A 22,090-nucleotide genomic window follows, 5' to 3' on the forward strand; every position below is an offset into this window, starting at 1 on the left:
AATGGGAGCGACGGCTCGCCGCTGCCGCTTCACACTCAATTTCACCTCTGACTGACGCAAACATTCATTGTGCTTACTTGCACCGGTGTCAGGTGCTTTACCTACTTCATGTATTGTAATTATATAAATTTAAAAATTGAATTTAGAAACAGCGTCTTCGCTACGATATAAATCAATAACAAAAAAAAAAACAACGCAATTTCAAACTTCGAACATATATTGGAAGCGTTTGAATGTTTAAGTTTTTACGGCGCTGGCATTGAATTATAATCTTCGCTAAATATATTTGAACAAGAACAAAGGTGCTAGTTTTTTAACGAAGACAGATACTTGATACTAACCTTTACACTTGGATAATTTTAAAACATAGTCTATTTCAAAACTTACGATATTGAAACATGAGCCTCTGCCTTCTAATGAATGTGTTCTTATTAAATCATCAGCTAACAAACTTTTACAAATAATAATTAAAAGGTCGTTTGTTATGTGTGGCCTTGTTTTGGTAATGGGACGCGTTTACAAGATATCATGTCACCAAATATATTTAAATATAATTTTGATTGTACAATTCTTACAGCAATGTAGTTTGAGGCACCAGACGAAATGTTATTATTGCTTGGCAATTTAGTGAGAGGTACCGTCATCATCATTGCTTCATATCTTTGAATAGGTACCTATCATTTAGTTTTCTATATCTACGTGCTATGAAACCCTTTAAATTTTTTTAGAATCGAATAACAATTTATGTAAATATTTCCCCTGTATAATTAATGTTGGAGAAGTCATATTACTCTAGAAGATTAAGACGGTTCCAAGCGAGGAATTTGTTTTAATTAACATCGTACAGGTTGTATATATTGTAAATTTTACATTACAGAACCGGTGGTTGCTTATCGTTTAATTAACATGACTAACTAGTTAAATTATCACACAAAATGTGCTTGTTAGAGCCTACTCGAATAATGCATATTTTGATTTTGATAAGCATAACTAATGTTAGATTTTTATTCCAGATTAGGCAGCATTTCTGTTTTTATAATTATCTATATATTAATTAACAATCTCATAAACATATAAAGCGACGCCAGTATTTTATCAACTACGTCATCAGATTTAAAAAATAATAATAATTAAAGAATATAAAATAAAAAAGTAGTATTAATTTCCAGTTGCTTTGAAAACGTAACAGCTTGAATCAGAACTAGTTTGAGTTATCAGATTTATAGCTCTGGCAGTTGATTCATGATGGTCCCAGTTGGCAATTAAACTGAAGTCTCTGGATATCATTAATCAAAGAATATTGATATGCCTAACATATGGATCCAATTAAAGTTTAAGCATACGCACACGGCTTGTTACTTTAACTAGTGCCTATAATATTCTCAAAGTATATATATTTTTTATTATTATAATGTTTATTTAACTCTATTAAATAGTAAAGTAAACAACCTAAAAATATCTGACTGCTGGGAAAGACCTCTACTCTTGAGGAGAATTTTTAGAGCTAGAATTTCATCAGACACATTAAAGTTTTCACACGATGTTTTTTTAAGACGCCGAAATGATTTATATTAATAAAAACTCAGTAACACTTGCTCGGTTTTGAACCCACTATCAGCTAAGATTCAAAATATGTTATAGACACTTTTCACGTATTCGAAACCTTCAGACAGGTGCCCGGGTTCCTTCAAATAGTTTATCTGTGAGTTACGTCACAATTCGAAAGAGTTTATTTTTATTTTTTACAACATGTTTTAGTCTATGCATACAAAATGTCTTTTTAAGTTATGTGCGCAACACTTTACGATCGGAATTCTTGTTAAAATTTTACATCTCGATCCGAAGGAATGATTTATGACAAGTCGAGGTACAATTAGGGCAATAGGTGGATGTAAGCGTTAATTTCGGTTTTATCGTAAACCCAGTTTAGAGTCGGTTGCATGTAATTGAGTGTAATCGGGCGTAATTTCGTACCGGAGAGGTTTATTGAAGCCTTCATGTAGTGGTTTGACGTTAGACCCTTAACTCACATATACATAGGTTATATAATCAGATACGCAATTGGTGTCGGTACATATTGTTGTGAATAAACAATATAAGTTCTTGTCGCTTAATAGTTAATATTTGCCATATATTTTTTATACTAAATTTCTCTTGAATTATGTTTTCGTAAATCCTCGTAAATCCGCCGCTGATCAAAGCCCAGTCTACTTGGAGGGTTGTAGCTTTTATCACCATGGGTAAAATTCGCATAAATTCAGATTTCGTTACAATGTTTTGCATTCATCTTCAAGAACCATATAAATTATAAAAACAAATTAATCACCTTAAAACGCTATCCTGTATGCCGGCGTTCGATACTGATATCTTCACTTAAGATTCACGTGTTCGAGCCGCTCGGCTAACTCGGCTCCAATAAATTACTTGTCATAATCATATGATGGATTTGTTTAATTAAAACACAAAGTTCTGTAACTACCCTTGCATGTCATCGCTGAGCAAAGACATCCTTTCCTATTAGTTATATCCTGAGCTCACGAGTATTTGACACACCAGTATAACGCGAATACTATGCGGTGTTTCAATCAAATCACTATTCAGACTCCAAGAATCTATATGTTCTAATATTATATGTCTTAACTACTCAACTGATCATCATTAATCAATAATAATCTCCTTACAAATAAAATAGTAAAACTTCAATTGTTTGCTACTAGTGAGGAAGTGCCCGGGTGAAGAGGCGAGCCTTTAAGCTAAGCTAAGCTAAGCCATTCAGGGTAAGCTCCATTGTTTGTGACAAAGTGCCGTCAGAATGAGAATGTACCGTCAACATGAGATTCATACCAATCTTTGAGTATAAGAGCCGGGTGACATTTAAATTTTATTTCATAAGTCATTGTGTTTGGGTAAATGAACTTGAGGCAAAAAACAATATGAATATAAATTGTTCATAACTATGCACGTCTTCTAATACCGGATCGTTGTGATGTTTATGAATATTAATAAACAAAACTTTATTATAGCATGTTAATTAAACCTAGATTAAGTTTTCCTTCAATTTTAAATTATTACTTTTGCTATTAAAAATGTTTAGATACGATCGACGTTTTATATCATACATAAAAACGGCTAAATATTCTGTTGATCGTAGTCCTTGTTCGTATGACTTTAAAGACTATTCTGTTGTATAGCTTAATAGATGAACGTGCTCAGAAGAGATTAAAGATGGTTCACAGCTAAGGCAATAAATAACGCGATTAATTCTTTAGAACGGACTTCGAAGGCTTCTTCTATAAGTCTTTTTATAACTATTCAACCGACAAACCACTTTGTTAAAGGAATTAAAACGGATTTTAATCCTTGTATTTTAAATTAAAATATGCTTCCTAATATTTTGTAACTGCATAAAAAATAAGGAAAAGAAAAATGCCTTTAAAATTAAATGTAATTTTTATTTTTTTTATATTGTTTACTATTAAAATGGTTAAAGGTTATCCGTTGAAAAATTATAAAATACTGGTCTTGAAAGGTCACAAGTAGATTTTAAAAGCGATGAAGTCAAAAAATGTAATGCCGATTAAATTATGTATTTTTTTTTTTAATTAAAATTTGTCTTTTCAAGTTAATATGAATTTGGGTCAACACGTATCTATGTTATATAAAATAGTTAATTTTCAAACTTTACAATTTGTACAAGAAATAAATTAATCAACTTAATCTTCCTTAATTAATAATGTGACTTAAGCAACATTAAAAAATATACTAAGGTATACATTTCTAAATCATAATATACTAAACGAAGCATACGGGAAAGTCATGGATATAAAAGTCGTACCTACCAAGGACAACCAGTTGAAAAGTGGCATGGCGTTCGAACCATGGACACCATTATTTTATACAAGAGATAACATCACACACAAACAGTCACGTAGATATGTCTGTTATTATTTTAGTCCCTTGAATTAATTACCGAGATATCTTTGATTATTCTTTACGGCTGTGAATTTGTTTAAGGAATTCTCTGGAATTTTTGATATTAATGGCTCTATTTGATATTATATAGTATAAATTGTCCATAATAGAAAGTAGATAATTAAAACATTTTTCTTTGAATAATAGAACAGGCGTAACTAACATTCTTGGTAAATACTATTTTTTTTGTTGCTTACTTGTTAAATATATTTTTGTTGGGATTCGTAAAATCCAAATTAGTATGATTTTTCATTTTAGACCAATTTACTTTTTCATTCCAGTAAATTTTGAATAAGCCTGACACTATATAATAATAACAAAAATAAAAATATTGTTTTGAAATGACCATACAACGCAGCTTAAGAAAAAGCTGAATTTTAATCCAGTAAAAAAAAATATTTATAGGAATTTCGACAATAATAAATAAATAAGATTAGGGACTTCTACCTGGTTATGTAGTATTCCAACGGATTTTATCTCAACATCGTCGTATGATTAATGGTTAACAGAGAGTCGCCTTGGATACCTTTCTTCTACATATAATAACAATAGAACAGGTCCAAATACTTTCAAAACTCGTTATTTCTCTCTGGACCACAGTTAAAAAATAGTTACAGAACCAGCGATTGCATGTGGAATTACTTCAATATTTTAATTTGTAAAAATAGTGCCACGTGTTCTCTAACATTGATCACGTTAAAGAGAAACGTTAAACGTGCCTTATGTAAATTGTATAAGCAAAAATATATAATGACGTTTCTGGAAAAACGAACGAAAATTATTACGTCAGTAAGTGTTATGCGAATAATAAAAATATAAATTGTACTAACACACGGACCTGTAATTTAACTGTTATTTGCGACCAGACCACAATACAAGCTTTCTAAATATTCAGATGTTAAGTGATTCTTATCAGGATTGGCCAACATTCGCCGCAATGGAACCAAAATATCGAATCGTTTAATATACAAAACCCTATTGAAAGGCAGAGCTAAGCTAATCCAGTAGATAAAACAGCGAAGTCGAAGATCGCTGATTCGAATCAGGTAAATTAATTTGACTGAGTTTTCATATGATTATTTTGTCTGTATACTTCGGAATGTGTTCGAGTGTGAAGGAAAACATTGTCAACCTGCATGTGTAGGATTTAAGTTTGACATATGATTCAACTCCAAACTCTCTCCTTGAAAAGGAGGCCGTGGTCCAACTGCGGGATATATACGTAGTGTTACTACACCTACTACAGGAGGCAACGTATTCTGAAATTTGTTTCAATATACAATGGCGTCTAATAAAATTACAATATTCAACGTACAAATAGACGCTATGTCAATATTCTTAGCAAGCGGTGTGGGCTAAGGTCGCGGGTACGCCGTCTGTTTGTACAACCGACCGGTCACTATTTGCTCTGCCATCTCGAAACAACTCGGAATATTTTGAACAAATCTTGAGCTTCTCGAGGACTCAAGTGTCATAGCTAAGAGAGGTTTTATGAAAATGTTTTGAAAAAGCTTGATTGTGGACTAGGGTCTAAGCTGAAGATTTCAAATTCTCTCTTCTCAAAAACTAGAATTCGCCTTCTATTGCTATTAACTTTCTGATATAATCATATTCTCCTTAATAATTTCATGCCAACTAACCTAAAAAACTTAAAAAGGTATTTTTTGTATCACGTGGTAAACCATAAACATTCACTTATTCGTTATATTTGGTACCGGTCATTAACGTTTTCAGTAAAGCATTACTCCAAATATAAAATAACTAGTCTATGATTTACATAAACATGTGCAAATTAAAACCTACCAATATATGGTTTAAGTATCATGATGAGGGATATAAAACCACTCGTGTGCCAGACACGCGATACCGACCCTTTTGACCACAAACCACGAAGTAGTTTCAAAATACCAGTACCAAATACGTATCGCTACTACAAGCTTAATGGCTTTTAAAAACTGGATTAAGTAGCAGAGAAATGCTAAATCGACGATAAGCATACGTCTTGTCATCCCACGCTGGTTTACGGATAAGTGAATACATGCAAATTTATATCTTAAAACGTAAGTGTCAAAGATGTATTTACTTTGCAATGATAGTAGGCTTAACTCGGGTAATGTCATTCAATATACATTTCGAATTTTCAATTGTTCGAACGCATATGGTCTGCATTACCATGAAAATATAATAATAATGATTCGTACTATGAAAGTAATAATATTATTATCATTTTGATCATAATAAGCGTAATTTAAATATATAAAATTAAATTGATAATTTCAAATTGGACTTTAAAAAAAGTTCCTTAGATCAAGTACTAGCAAGAATTAAAAAATAAAGTAAAACGAATTCAAATTCAAAAAACGCTTTCAAGTAGGCTTGTACAGTCGTTGTACAGTCGACACTACAAATCTGTCATGTCACTTTGAAGCAGCTACGAGTTCGTTGTCTCGGTTTGGTATGTGGATTCTACAGAACCTAATTTAATATTTAGAAGCCTTTGGAACTCATTTCAGCAAAAATTAAATATCGATGAATAAAATTAAATGGAAATTCCTGTAAATTAATAAGTTGTATGCTCAAGTAAGAAGAATTAAATTCTTTGTGTCAGACCAAAGCTAAATGGTTTAGTAATAAAAAAGGGATTATGACAAACGTATATCAATGGTTTTAGAACAACGTCAATATATATCTTTCACGGGTTAGTCCGCATGTGAGGGGGAGGTGTTAGACAGCCTATGTCCTTATCTGTATCCCTGACAATTTACACAGAATATCATGATGATCGTTGAGTAGTTAAGCGAAAGCTAAACAAACAAACAAACCAACTTTTTAATATTTCGAACGTCGATTTTAGTTTTGTTATCGCGACAAAATTTTAAAATATATCATTTCAAGAATCAACTTTGTATCTTGAAGTTTGAATTAGTAAATTTAAATTGCCTCGTTTGAAGATAATTCAGTAACAGTATCTAGCGTGAATTATATGACACGAAATTATAGATTAGCACGTCTGTTCATTAAAAGATAAAAGTAACCAAGGGAAGGGTTCACGGCCACCTTCCGTATTAATGTTTACCGATGAATGATTAATGGAAGCGATCGTATCGAAAATTTTAATTGAATATAAATGTTTTCTTTGCATTTAATGCACACTAGAATTACATTTTATCTATCTATATGTATATCTTAAATTACTTAGTAATAAATTCATTAAAATAGTTATCTTGACTTTTTTATCAATATTGTATTAAACAATATTTTGTAAACTATAATATGAATAATATAATATAATATATTTTCCTTATTCAAAAAAGTATAACTTTGTAAATAATTTGTAAATAATGTGTGTGCTGTATGTATGTATATACCACAAATACAACATCGACAGTAATTATCAGAAATTATGACGTCCATAACATTAAACACAAGGAACAAATATATACTTGTAACCTCTGTTAGCCGATTACACATTGACTGTTTCGTGGGCCAATTTATTAGAACACGTCACGAAAAAAAGTATAAAATTAAAAATATATATCAACGTAAACACACAAAAAAAAGGTTTTTATAAAACCAATGACTTTATCACCTTGGGAATTAACCGATCGCCTCCAGGCCGTTTCGAATTAAAATATAATTATATTCAGTGTATACAATAATTGTCGGTATAAAACAAAAATTCCGTTTTTTTCGCTGGTGTTCCTTAAATTCCTTTTAAGCAATGAATAAGCAATCGTAACATTAAATTGAATATATATTTTGACTTTGACTGCAACAAGAAAACGCTAATTTTATTCCAAATTCAAATGTAAAGAGAACATTCTATGCACTTTTGAAATATTTCAACAAAACTGGAACACTTTAATATTTAAATAATGGAAATTTTCGCAGACGATCTGAACGTTTCTGTATAACATTAATACATCTCGAATCAATATCACGCAAGAGTTTTATTTAATTGGTTCGGAATTTGAGACAAAAAAGTTTTTTGCAATCACACGCAACCGTCAGACGTAATTTGAATAATTCGTCTACCTGTCCTTAGTGATTTAGTAACGTATTAATAGCATATTATAAAATAGATTTAAGACTACAAAAAATATCTAGATACATTTTCGCCTTAAAATATGATTTAAAGCTTCACTCTTTCTGACGCTACGATAATAATATTATGCTAAACGACTAAAAACAATAATAAATTTGTGTTATATTCTGTTATATACAAGAAATTATTATAAAATACACACAATTTCTGTTAAAAATTAAAGAAAACGATTTTGACAATATTTATAGATTTGGAGGGTCGTATTTTGATTGAGATAAATAAAATTATTTCCAGAGATTATTGAAGTATATATAAATCTTCATAAACAAAGTTTACGAGAAGTCAAGGCGTAATTAATATGGAAAATGTTTGCCCTACAAAACTTATACTTGGCATACTATGTTGTGTAACCAGATGGTCCGAAAGAACTTTCAAAATGCAATAAGATGCTGTGAAATCGCTGAGCATACGTAACTAATTATTCTCAAGCAACAGTCACGATTATTTTAAACACAAATACATCCATACATATCTACATTGCAGTAACAACCTGTAATATCCCACTGCTGGGATACTAGTGGGAGTGAGTGAGAAGAATGCTCTGGTGTATAGTTATATGTATGTTATGAATCATAGTTTTTTTTCGAGGCATGTTTTTCCAGGTTAAATGTAATTTTCAGTTAAGATTCTTGTTTTAATCACCGGACCATCTCGGTTTTTAAGCTACATATCTATATGGTAACCAGCACCGATTAGGCTAATCAACGCCATACCTTCCAATGACCGAAAGCAATAAATTTTATCAATTAAATATGTCATTTCCATTCAAAATATGTTCAAAAGATGTTTGTGATAACTGCATAAGAGTAAGGCCATTATTTTTATCTTTAAAGAATTTTAAACATTTTTTTTTAATATTTGACTTTCAAATTAATATTTAAAACGTATGCAACGATGATAGTTAAATTTATTTCGTATTTATTCATCGTGACAATGAAAACAACATTAAGGAAATAATGTTCTCTTAGAAATATTTTACACCCACAATCCAACACTAATAACATAAAATTTGCGTGTCAGTTTTGAGAATACACGAAGCGAAATCAATGGTATCGTTCAAAATAATTCAAATATTATAGATTCCTACCACCAATTTAGGTCTTGCAAGGAAATAAGTTCAGCGTTATTATCGTATTGGTCGAAGATGATAATTTCTAAAGATATCCGTAGGCGAAATGTTGGTCTCGGGACCGCGTCCACCTGCCCACTTTGATTTATTATGGATTCAGTATTAATTTGATATCCCTTTTGCTGCAGCCCCTTGAGCGATCGGACCGAGCGAGTAGGCTTGCCCGGTCCCCATTATATGTGGTCTTGGACGAGACATAATTGCATATGGGTTGTAAGATAAAGTGACGTACAAAATAAAGTTGCAAAGGACAAAATGTTGAGTTGAAACTTTTGATGGTAAAACACTGATATGAAGACACAGATAAAATGATGATGATTTCGAAATCGAAGTATTCATAAATATGTAGCTAATTACTAGTTGAATAAAATCACCGATACTATGATTTGTAATTTACAGAAATATATTACAAAAATTGCGAAATAGTCATTGCAATCGTTATAATTTAAACTAAAGCACGGTTTGTTGCTATATCCAAGTTCGTTTCTCATAAGATACATCCAGAACCAGTTTTTCATAGGAAATTACTTGGGTTGCAAGCAAATTAATGTTACTATAGCCTGGTCTCGGCTGCCTATATCAAATTGCCGGTACATGTTGTATTTTTGTTTTCGTGTTTATACAAGTACAGGTTTAGTGTGAATACTTTTGTATCGTTAAGTGTTCGTAGCTCATCTAGTGGGAACGGCATCAACGCCTTGTTAATAGTGGAATTTTTGAGCGTTCTCTTGATTAGTATGTTTTGATGATTGAGTGGCTATACAGTATTATTTAATGTGATTGGAAAAATATTTACATTATGTAGTTAAGTAAACATCATTTATAATCGTTTTAATATTAAACGTGACTATTTAAATATTACCTTCTACCTTCTATTATTGATTTCGTTCCGTCTAAGACTTGATTTTTTGTTTTCGTTAATATAAGAGTAGGTATTAAAAAAATCTTTTATTTTGGAATCGATTTTTTTAAAAGTTGCCGTTAAAAATTCTGATCATACGTCTTTTCCTGATCGACAGGAGATAAAAATGCGGTTTCGATGTATTTATTTACGTAAGGCCAGTTAGTTCTCATTTCGTATTCAAGAGGTGCTTGGATATTTTTTCGACCAATAATTTTATAATTGTAGGCTATTTTCGTTATATTTTTGCATTAGTTTTTGTTAAAGTCGTGACGGAATACTGATTTTTCTCAGAAATATTATACAAGCGTGCAAGATTCATGTCCTTGGCAGGTCAAAGGCGGTACATGAATGTATATTTCTTTGAGGGGTATTAATTACAGCTTGGGGTATAATAACCTGATATTATGCAGGCTTGGTGCATCGCGATGATAAAGGCAATCATAATATAATAACGCGCGACAAAAAACATTGTAACTGCACATAATTATGACGCACGGTATGTGAGCTCATATTTCGGTGTGAATCGATTTATGTACAAAATAAAGTAATTTGTTACTTTAAGTACTTGTGAATCGAGTTCACAGATAAAGTTCGGATAGTTAAGGATGTTTTTTTTTTATCTAATTACAGAACAGTTTTTACTCTGATAATAACTAGTTGTGTTTTTGTCAATACCAATTCAACTTTGTGGATAAAAAAAGTTTGGCAATTTAATGGACCCGTGGAATTATGGATGTAACGTCAGAAAAACAAAATCATCGTAATAAAAATCTTAGAGTTAAATATTATGATATATTTAAAAAAAAACAAACAAACTAAATTTTAATTAAATAAATAATATGTAAAAGATAATTTTGAGGAACAGTAAGAAAGATTTTCGGTAAAATATTATTATCTTAAAATAAAAAAATATACATTGTGATTTCCATAAGAAATTTAGAAAACATTTAACGTCCGAAAAAATTAACGCATACGAAATGTTACGTTAAATTACTTAAGAAGATTGGCTTTTAATTTTATATGCGGACCGTATCAATCCCGACTTCCATTACCGAAACACCAATAGAAACCGATGAGTCATCAGATTCTAAACTAATTACAGATCGAGATGAAAAAACGCGTAACTCAATGCGAGACGAATACCTCAGACGAGCATTAAGTTTCATCAAATATCACTAAGTCTTAGATTCTATTGAAATAGTTTATACTTTACAAGTATTATAATGTGATGTTTATTGAACACACCGGTTACAATAAATTCATCATTACCAATATTACAATTTTCTTTTTCTTAATATTCTTCAATTCTGTATTTAAATTTATGTCCTCCAAAAGAAATAGGGCTATTGGGACGTTCGAATATTTCCAACTGAATGAGTGTTCACATTTTTTAATTTCAGTAATTAGTTTGGTATTTGTAAAAACTAGTAAAATTTGTATGAATTAATTGAAAATAACAATCGCGATAAAAAAAATGTTAGGTATTATGCAAATGACATTAATTTGTATTCATATATTTTCACTTAAAAGTTTTAAACAAAATAAAGTTAATCATTAACTACATTGTTTTGCTTTTATCCTAATAATATTTATTAAAAATTCTAATGAATACGAAATCTGAATTAGAACGAGACTCTGAGTATGACTTCAGTCTTTAGTAGTTCGAGTGTTCTTCTTATGCTATAAGGACATCTCACTTTGCTCTAAGCGTAATTAGTGAAAGACAAAAGTGCTTTCGATAAATGAGAGCTACATTTGAAAATGTTTTGATTCCCGCGCATGGCTACACAACTTATACAGAAAGGAGTTTTCATTCAAAGACAACTTTGTCTTTAAGAACAACATATACTGTTTATCAGTAATAAAGGATAGGGTGGAACAATGCTGAGTTAAAAAAATCCTTGCCAGTCATTTACATGCGAAGCGTTTTAACAAAAGGTCTCGAACGAGAGAGATGATACTAGTTAAAGCCTCATAGCCTTTGACAAAAAACCACGACAAGTCGTTTTAAAAAAAATCATGTTTAGAATATTTTATAAACGTCTATGCATTAAGAAAAGTAGTAATGTAATTTAGAAGGATTAACTCTGAGATGCGATACGAAAGGAGGTCTGTCCAGTTTTTATGGTACAATAAAGTCACTTGAATCGCCCCAAAAGCCGTCGACCCGAGTCGAAAAGAACGCTTAAAAAACTTATATTTTATAGGATTTATTCTGGTATCTTTTAATCGGATTAAAATGATTGTGAATATACATTAGCTGGAAGAACTTGCGCAATATTTTGAATAATTTATCGAAAGCAATTTAAACGTGGTATACTCGTAAGAAAAAGGTATTCGACAAAGATATAGCTTTTCAAATTTGATAGATACAACATCATACATTTCGTTTTTTCTATTAAAAATATTTATCAAAAATAATTGCAAAATGCGAAACAATCCGATGGAATTACTTTAATTAACGTTATAAGCGTTTAACAAGAACAGCTTCTAATATCCATTTTCCTCCTTGTTACTGACTTATGTACAGATCAATTTTAAAGTATCTTCTGAGGCACTACAAAATACTATCCTATTTGAATAATAGCTTGTAATAAAAAGTCCAATTAACTCTTTTTCGATATAAGAAAGAGCGCTTCGATTTTTTTATAGGAACTATAAATCTATATTTTATAGATGACCAACTCAATAGCGCTGTGGGAACGTAACAAATACGGTTCAATTAAATTTAAAACTCGATATTGAAGTAATTAAAAATACTTGATAAGATATTTTTTCAATAACTAGGAAATATGAAGATATCTAAGACTGGAATTTGGCATGGAATTGTTAATTTGGATTAAAAAAATAACTTGAATATTGTATTAATTTGATGTACTAAGTCAATATATATCGAATCCTTAAAATAATATGTGCAGCAATAAGGTATATATTAAAGAAATAATTTAGTTCCAATTAAAAAAAATCTTAAACTTGATTAAGTTACCGGCCATCTTAACACATTACTGTTTATTTATATCACTTCAATCAAGATAGATAAATTTCCGAGAACCTGAACTACGATTAAGAAACTTATAAATATTTCAATTCCAAGTAGCCGAACGGATGCGGCCACACTCGGGTTAACATCTGCAACTTGAGTTACACCGGCTGCCAGTTACGTGCACGTAAAATAGGTCTCTATACTTACTATGACCAACCTTGTAGAAAATTAAAGCCATATATGATAAATGAATATAAAATTTGTATAGTCCATAATTACGTATCGTATAAATATGAAATATGGCAGTGTAAACAATAAAATGAATATGCATGACTCACCTGTGATCACGCAAGTGGTCTTGTCGCCGGAACGCCTTCCCGCAGATATCACAGGAATAAGGACGCTCATCAGTGTGGGTTCTCTCGTGGATAAGTAGGTTATAAGATTTTGTGAATTGACGATTACAAAATTTACAAATAAATTGCTTTTTCGGTCTCGAGGCTCTGCCTGGTGCACGAAGTAAACGTCTGTCTAGATGTGGGTGCATTTGATGAGGACCAGCCCCCGGTGGAAATAAACCAGCCCCGGGAAATGTGAAGCTGTTGCCAGCTGTGGGTGAAGGACCGGGTGCGCCTAAAAATGCACCAGGTGGACCATAAATGGGGGGCTGGGGTGATCCATCCGATATCATTCCATCAATAGAAGGTGTTCTATGGTGAGGAAGAAGCATTGCTGCGGCTGCTTCTCTTAATGCCACCTCTTTTCTCTTTTCGACCATCATTGCCATTAAATCAAATGAGTTCCTTTTAGGAAAGTTACCCGAAACTCTATCGGGTGATCCTTTCGCGGATTCACTTCGATCTCTCTCCAGCATTCTCTCACGCTCGATAATTTCTGATGGTATTAGCGGAGGGTGCATTTCATTGGGATACATAACAGGATGCATGGCTCTTGTTGGAACTACGGGAACAAATGCTGAAGTTTCACGATGAGATGGTAGAAGGGAACCCGTCGTTATCTGACGGTGGTAAGGTAAGGGCGGCGACTCGAAGTTTCCATTAGGATTTCGACCATTAGAGGTAGGTCTTTGAGCTCTTTCAGCTGAACTAGCAAGGAACTGGTCATGCCTTGAACGTAAGGGAGTTGTAACAGGACTTTCAGTAACAGGGCGAGGTGTAGACGCCCGCGACACTGCTGTTGCACCGTTTTCAGACATTACGTATGAAGATTCATCTGTAAAAAAGAATATCCGTTAGCATATAATATCCGTTAGTATATAAATCTAGAAATTTTATTAAGTCGTAATACAATTTCATTGCTGCACTTATCAACATGTTAATAAACTTGCAATCGAAAGAGTCGGTAAGGTTGATTTTTGTTAAATTTATTATCAATGTTAATTGAACAAGCGCTTCATTATTAACATTAAGGATTAAATAAATTTTATCGATGTGTCATTTATTACACGAAATATATAATATGGCATTTCATTCCGTAAGGCTTTTAAAACGACAAGCGCAGAGCTGAAGTCGATTCTTATCTTTACGGCTTTCACTTATGGATCGTAAGAAGGTACGGTTCTCTTTGCCAGCACTTGCCAGCAGGCAGGTGTTGAATATTTAGATTTATGGATCGAGAAACATGTTTAATTAAGTAGCTCTACATTGTTTCTACTTAACCATTAGCATAAAAAACAGATTATTTCTCACCGAATCTACCCACGCTTCAGCGACGCTTCACGATTTGTTTACATTTTAGATAGCCTGTGTTATTTCAACGATATCATTCTAATTTTAATTTGCATTTTACAGTTGATATATAAATATTATACCAATCAATAGTTTTAATCTTTAATCGAATATAGTTGAATAAATTGATTTACTTTTTTTTTATTCGATTATATTAAAAATGTACTAACGGTAGATTAATTTATCTATATCATTTCAATAATTATAACATATGTAGCTTTTGAAGTACCGTCATTTTTAATAATAAATGTTTCCTATTTTCTTCATTATGCAAATTAATATATTTTTTTATTGTATCTTATGCATCATTCAACAGTTTATTCAGAATAGTATAGTTCTTAGCTTCTGGTGATATCAGAAAATGTTAATGACAACCGGATTTGGATACAAAAAACTATATAAATGTCTATACTTGATATGTTGCTTTCGATTGCCCAAAATACCTGTTATTTATAAAGAACTTGATTCTCCGATAAATAATAATTAGGAATATAATAAATATTGTCCTGTCATGTTTTTATAGCTATTATTACGTTCAGGGTTCCGTCGAAGTTCTACAGATTTTGATGATTGCATTTGTTTTTTTTTTACTTTTTTAACGTAAGGTTTTAAATTTAAAAATTTAAAATTATTTTTTAAACGATCTTACCATCGTTAGTATGTTTGTCCAACACTACTAAAATTTACGAGATTAGCTATTCCGAGATTTACGATGTATCTGATGGTTACCAACTGAAACTAAAGTCTCCGAGGCCAATAAAACATTTGTCTGTTTATGGCTTTTGCATGACGTACTGCTTTCTTAGCGTTTCCTGAATTTTATATTATTTATGTACAAACAAAAAAAGAAAATACTTTTTATTAATACAAAACTTTAAAAAAGGAATAATGAAACGTAAAACGGAGTTATTATACCTCCATGGTTGTAAGTTAAAAGAAAAAAGATAAATCTTAGAATCAATTTATTCAAGCGAGATCGAAAAAGAAGTCAAGCGCCGGGCCCACATTTCACTGCGTGTTGCCCGTTCTACCGTAAAAGCCTTCTGATTCGTCATCCCTTTCACTCGCAGGCTAACATTGTGTTTCGTTTCATTCCCACTAAGGTTACGCCTGATCGAGTTTCTACCATCTTACTTGCTACGAAGCTGTAAAACTACTTTTATCTCTTTTGGTTTGAGAATTTATAGATATGAATATGTATGAATACACTGCAGTAACGTATGAATGTAATACTTATAATTTCAATGGTATAGATTTATAAACGATCTCATATAAAAATAATACCTTGTTAATTTATTAATTAAAACAGTCATTTTGTTTTAATATTTGAACAATATACCAATAACTAAAAGATAAGCTTATCATTAACAAAGATTATTTAATTAGTTATTATACATTGAGACTTTTTGTCCTAGTTCAACCATGTGATTGTTTTTAAAGATGATTTTTTTTGGAATAAATATTATTATTAAGTTTAGATTTGTCCGAATTCCAAAATGACCAAATCCCAAATCAACAATCAAGTTACGCCGAACAAACTATTTTACCAAAAAATACATATTTATTTCTAAACCATAAATTAATCTTACGTTAGCATAATATCAAGATCATTAACGAGACGGCATTATCAAAGAGCGTTTTTTTTCCATATTAATGCAAAATAATGCAACGAAAATTTATTAAGATTAATGGATCGAGTTCTTTTCTCATACAAACATACATACCCTGTAATGAGTTCTCACTGAATATTTCATAATGATCTCGATATTATGTAAGCAGATGAGTTTAATTATTATCGTTTAATAAATTACTGCTTAGGTCTCGATGGTAACTTTTACCAGCGACTTCATAATTTATTTCGCCGTCAAAATCACCACGGCTATGTTAAGTACCAAATACTCCAAATAGTTATTTCAGTTTAGTAAGTCCCTCTCGCAGTTGTCAATCTTCAAATCAAAAGTGAAGCAATGTTAAAAATTGTACATTTAAATTCGTTTGCTAGTTGATAATTTTAATATTTTTTCGCTTATATTTAAATATAAAGTGATTTAACAAGGACAATTTATAAGTTGAAAAAAAATGTATAATGGTTAAACGTAACTTCTAAAGAGATTCAAGAAAGCTTAGCTAAAAATGCAGAGAGCGATGTTTTCAAATAAATTTGGAATTGTATACAATTTGGATTTGTATTTATCCCAGTCTAAGTTACAGACTCTAAATTTTTAATTAAATAAATCTTTTATTTTAAGTACATTTATTTGTATCTAGTACACTTTTGTTTTATTTCCTTTCTACATTTTTTTTCGTTTTAAGGTTGGGTGTTAGTTTAAGTAGAAATTAATTATTTCATTATGTTCCATTTTTAATGTTTAGTCTAAATCTCTACGTTTTCTTTTTTTTTTAAATACTTTTATCTGCGATGTTTGTTGCAAGTAAACTTTGTTTGTATTTCTTTGAATTTTTATTTTATGACATTTTCGATAATCAATCTAAGTATCATTTTAACGAGAATTTATTTTAACGTTTTCATATATATAATACATAAACAGCGTACATGAGTAAGATTGTTTATAGCTTATAAATTGATAACGTATTTTTTTATTGGTTCTAAAATATATTTGAAGATTCGAACACATACAATATGTAGCTGCATACTACGCATATGAATACAAGTTTGTTTTTGTTTTTCATTCCAGCATACTATCTGAGATCTGGGCCAGTTCGATCTCCAGGCACTAAATCAACGCTACACGGGCCTGTCTTAGGTTTTCGTTCATTAATCCCTTTGCGGCAGAATGGGGTTGATGACTCTTAAACATATTTATACGTATACAATTAAAAATACCCTTTAAGGATTTATTTACCATAAGAGATTAAAGTACACTGTTATATAATCCTCAACGTCGAAAAACAGTTTTAATCTGAATTTCGAATCATTGTTCGAATTTCAAACCTAATATAAAAAATGAAAAAGCGTTAATATAATCTTCACTACAAAGTATCATAAATATATGTTTTAATATTTTATATATAACATTGATAAGAAAGTATTAGCTAGTTTCTTTGTCTTTATATTAATAGGAAGCGATCACACTACTTATTATACTAGAATAATGTTATAATTGAATACAATTATTTTAATGACACCTGTATCTAGTAATCAGGTTTTTCAGTCTTGCTGCACTTTTAATCAATAAAAAGGCTATAATTTAAATATGATAACGAATTAAATCATTGACACATCAAATAAAAAGTCCGTCACAATGAACCAATCAAATGACAGCGGTGTATATCAAAGAAAATATTTGAAATGATTTCATGGAAATCGTATTTAACCATGACAATTAGGGCCGGATCGTTAAATATGTTACAACTATCTGATCATACAATCTGTGATTTACAAATACTAAATTAATATATTGGTTGCAATTACGTTTATTGTTATTAAAAGCGGGACTCTTTTTCGGTGCCGCAAGGTTTCTGTTGTTAATGATAAGACAGCATGTCTGATTAGATTAGGTTATCATTTGATGGTGTTGATTAACTACCATTTGTTGGCTGTACAATACAACTCTTTTATATAACAGACGCGTAAAAGGTGTCAGTTTAAAAAAAATATACAGACCTACGTATCAATGATTTTTAGCAGATGTTACGTTAAAAACATATCTATCTCTTTCTAATATCACCGATTTAACAATCGAAAGCAGAAGACAACAGCATTGTCTAACTAACTAAATGTTTTACAAAAAATATATAATCGAATTTGATTATTTTAAAGATTAAAATTCATTTAAATTCGATGAAATGAATACAATTTTTAAAATTAATATGACATAAAGTGCCATTATACTATCAGTATTTATCAACGTACCAAAATCTAGAAACAAAGTATGAACATTTTTTTAATTGAATTTGATGCGATAATATCAACTATGTACCTTCAAGCAGTTCCAAGTAGCCTTCAATCTATAAAATATGTATTAATTATTTTTTTAACGCAAGTAGCAAATTATAGCAGGTATACTTGCAGTAATGACTGAGTCATAACTACTGTCGTTACCGTAATCCTGAACTTCACATAAGTGTTGAATTTTTATGTAAGAATGAATGAAATTATAAGTAATTTAATTTGCTTGTGGAAAATGTATACAAAGTAATCCCACTTCATTAAAAGTTCATTAGTCTCGGCAATATTATGCATATGATGATGTCTTTCTGAGCCACTTCTGTAACGTCGGCCATTCTTAAGGGACATTAGATATCTGAGCAGAACATTACATGACATATACCACAAATGTATAAGCAAACTCAAGTGGCCTTCCTATATTCCTCATTCTCATAATCCGATGGTACGGCAATCCGACACGACGGAAAATTATGCAGGATTTAGTTTGGTGTTTCAGAACTCAGGCGCAGGAGTTTAATTCTTCATTCAACAATTCAACAATTCATCATCAATTCTTGCCGCAATTGTCATGCTATGTCATTCCGAAGCACGGGACTATAAACTGTCAATTTCTAGATTCCTGCTGAGAATTTTTCGTCAGAAAAACTCAATAACAAAACAGACCGTTCATAATGAAAGTTTGTTTCCATATCGTCTCAAGCATAAAGCCTCTAGTTCACGAGGAATATTAATATACATGTGGGTACAGTTATTAAAAATCATCTTAAAAATAGTCTAGCTTTCCAAACTAGAACTATTAAACTATAATATTTGAAGTCTAAATAGCTCAACGATATCCACCTAGCTTTGTGAAAGTTTTAGATTCTATTCCTCTTATATTACGTAACACATTCAACATTTAAGCGTAACTGGAGCAGAAAATAATAATAATAATTTCTCTAAAACGAACGTCGCTAGTAGTTCAAAAACCTATAGGCTATTAAATGGTTAAGTATTCAAGATATTGTATATGTGCTATGTAAAGGGTTGTATTGAAGATATGGCTGTATTTTATAAGATCATCTTATTACTCTATAATTCTGTTTTATTAGTAAGTAATCCTTGTGGTGTATTGTACGTTTTGTGGCATGATTATAAGCTATTATTATGCAGATTTTCATTTTAATTAATCTCGTTGATTCCACGTGGTTTACAAATGTTCAAAACTGACGTTTTGGTATCATTGTTGATTTTTTCATTCATATATGTGCATGTTATATAACTGTAAACAATTAATACATATATTTGCTGTATTTTTTTGTATAAAATATTAAAACTGAGTTTTGCTGTCGGTATCATTTATAGCCCAATCATTGATAGATTTTGTTTTAGTAATCTAGTACTTTAGCGATTAAGAAGTGACTGTCGAATAAAGTTTATTTTAATTCCAGTTTATTTGTATAGTGTTTGATGATATCCTAGAAGGAATTAATTTCGATCACGAAAACTATCTAACTTGGAGGGACATATGCGGAAGTGCGCGCGAAAACAAAAGGCAATATTTCCTCGCTCTACGCTGGGGCAGTAAATCGGACGCAACTTTAAAGATTTCAAGCGCAGACCCGACATATTGTCCAATGCACAGCTGAGTAAACTAACTTTTCATTAGTCCGAACTGGAATTGGCTACTAAGGAAGTAAATATTATTTGGAAGTTATTTTATTATATAGACAAATTAAGGAGTGTGTTCTTGTCGTGGACCGCTGTTATCACAGTTGATACGTCTGAAGTGTCGGTTGTCCTCACCTATAATTTTACATCGGGATTTAAAAAATACAAAACTGCTCCTTGTTACGTGAAATATATTTTAGATAACTAAAACAAAAACCTTATAATACTTAGCTCTATAAGCGGTTGTAAACAAACATTGATAATTAGTTTAATCACATAAGATGATTACAACAAGCTAATCACTTGCAAATAATAATATCTTTGTTATATTTCTTGAACAATAAAAACACGTATAATTATTTAAAACAGTGGCCACAAAGTTATAAAACCAAACAATGGCATTAACCACAAACCGTTACATTACCATTGTAATATCTTGGGTGGTATCTACAATAAAAAAAAATTATAAACATGTATTTTATAACACACATCCGCGCCATGATAAATAAAACAGGTAGCGTATAACGCACCCTGTCTATCCAATTTATTCCACATCCGCCGTATTAAATTACATATTCTATAAAAAAATGTCGAACTCACAAGGCGACTGGTTGTCCGATCGATCGTCCGACGCCTCCAACCCCAGGGTCAGGTAGTCGCCCACAAAGTTTACAAACCGAGGGTCCACACTGAACAATGATAGATCATTGCCATTTTTTGTCACATTTCACAGTCTAACCACATTTGGCGTGGACAGGTGAATTGGAGATTAGTGGAAGCGCACACAACAATAGACGCACTGCACAGGCCATAAACAGTTAATAGACGACACTATTGAGAAGAGTTATTGCCGTCACGCTACACGCGTTACAAAGATGCACTCGGTTACGTATGGACACATCACAGTTCGAGTTATTCTCACTGTAATCCACTGATAAAGTTTTATACACAGTTGTTACACTATAGGTTTTATAGGTTAGATTTGCTTGGCGCGAAGGCTGCGTGTGCGCAGACGGCGCGCGACTGGTGGGAGTTGGGCGCGTACTACTGTACTCACGTCGTCAGAGGCAGTAGCGCTCCTGTAGCAGTCCCCCTCCCGCCTCTCTCCGCCCGCCGAAGCCTTCGTACCGTTTTTACTTTGGAAGCAATAAAAAGGGAAGGATATCGCCAGATTGTTTATTTTTCATGTTAGTAGCTTATAAGTCGTGTAAATTAACGCCGCCCTCAATCGTTTCGTTCGATGATCGTGAATTTCGTTCGTACTTGCTAATTGATAATATAAGTTTATTTAAAGTGAAAGAGATAGGATTTTAAATTTTTTATTAAATTTTTGCACGACCACTGGCCTTTATGAATCGGTCGCTTTACCTCAATGACTGTTTGTTAGGTTTTTTTCTTAAAATGAAAGATAAAATTATTTTTCAATACTTTAATACAACGAATCCTATAGATACATTCACATATATATCTTTTAAAATATTATCTAAATAAATATGAATAATTATGTCTTTATAACAAAAATTATACACTCAGATATTTTAACGTGACGATTAAAATAATTACATATGTTGGAACTTTGATATAGATAATTAATTGGAACGATAACAATGCATTAGTATATTAAAAATTAAATGAAAATGTTTTTTATTTTTTTTTTTAATCTTTTGACGTACTTACAATGAACACATT

At 31.3% G+C, this 22,090-nt stretch overlaps 1 protein-coding gene across 1 annotated transcript in view; it reads right to left on the bottom strand.

The window, feature by feature from the left end:
* Window positions 1-21,466, bottom strand: part of LOC113400251 (RE1-silencing transcription factor) — a 31,393-nt gene extending 9,927 nt beyond the window's left edge. Inside the window, exons 1-2 of the mRNA XM_026639757.2 lie at window positions 21,002-21,466; window positions 13,432-14,326 (exon numbers count right to left, since the gene is read on the bottom strand). Of these exons, the coding sequence (XP_026495542.1) occupies window positions 13,432-14,309 (878 nt within the window). The 5' untranslated portion in view covers window positions 14,310-14,326; window positions 21,002-21,466. The remainder of the gene's footprint in view (window positions 1-13,431; window positions 14,327-21,001) is intronic.
* Between the last annotated feature and the right edge of the window lie 624 nt (window positions 21,467-22,090).

This window comes from Vanessa tameamea, chromosome 17 (assembly GCF_037043105.1).
Source record: "Vanessa tameamea isolate UH-Manoa-2023 chromosome 17, ilVanTame1 primary haplotype, whole genome shotgun sequence".
Classification (NCBI taxonomy): domain Eukaryota; kingdom Metazoa; phylum Arthropoda; class Insecta; order Lepidoptera; family Nymphalidae; genus Vanessa; species Vanessa tameamea.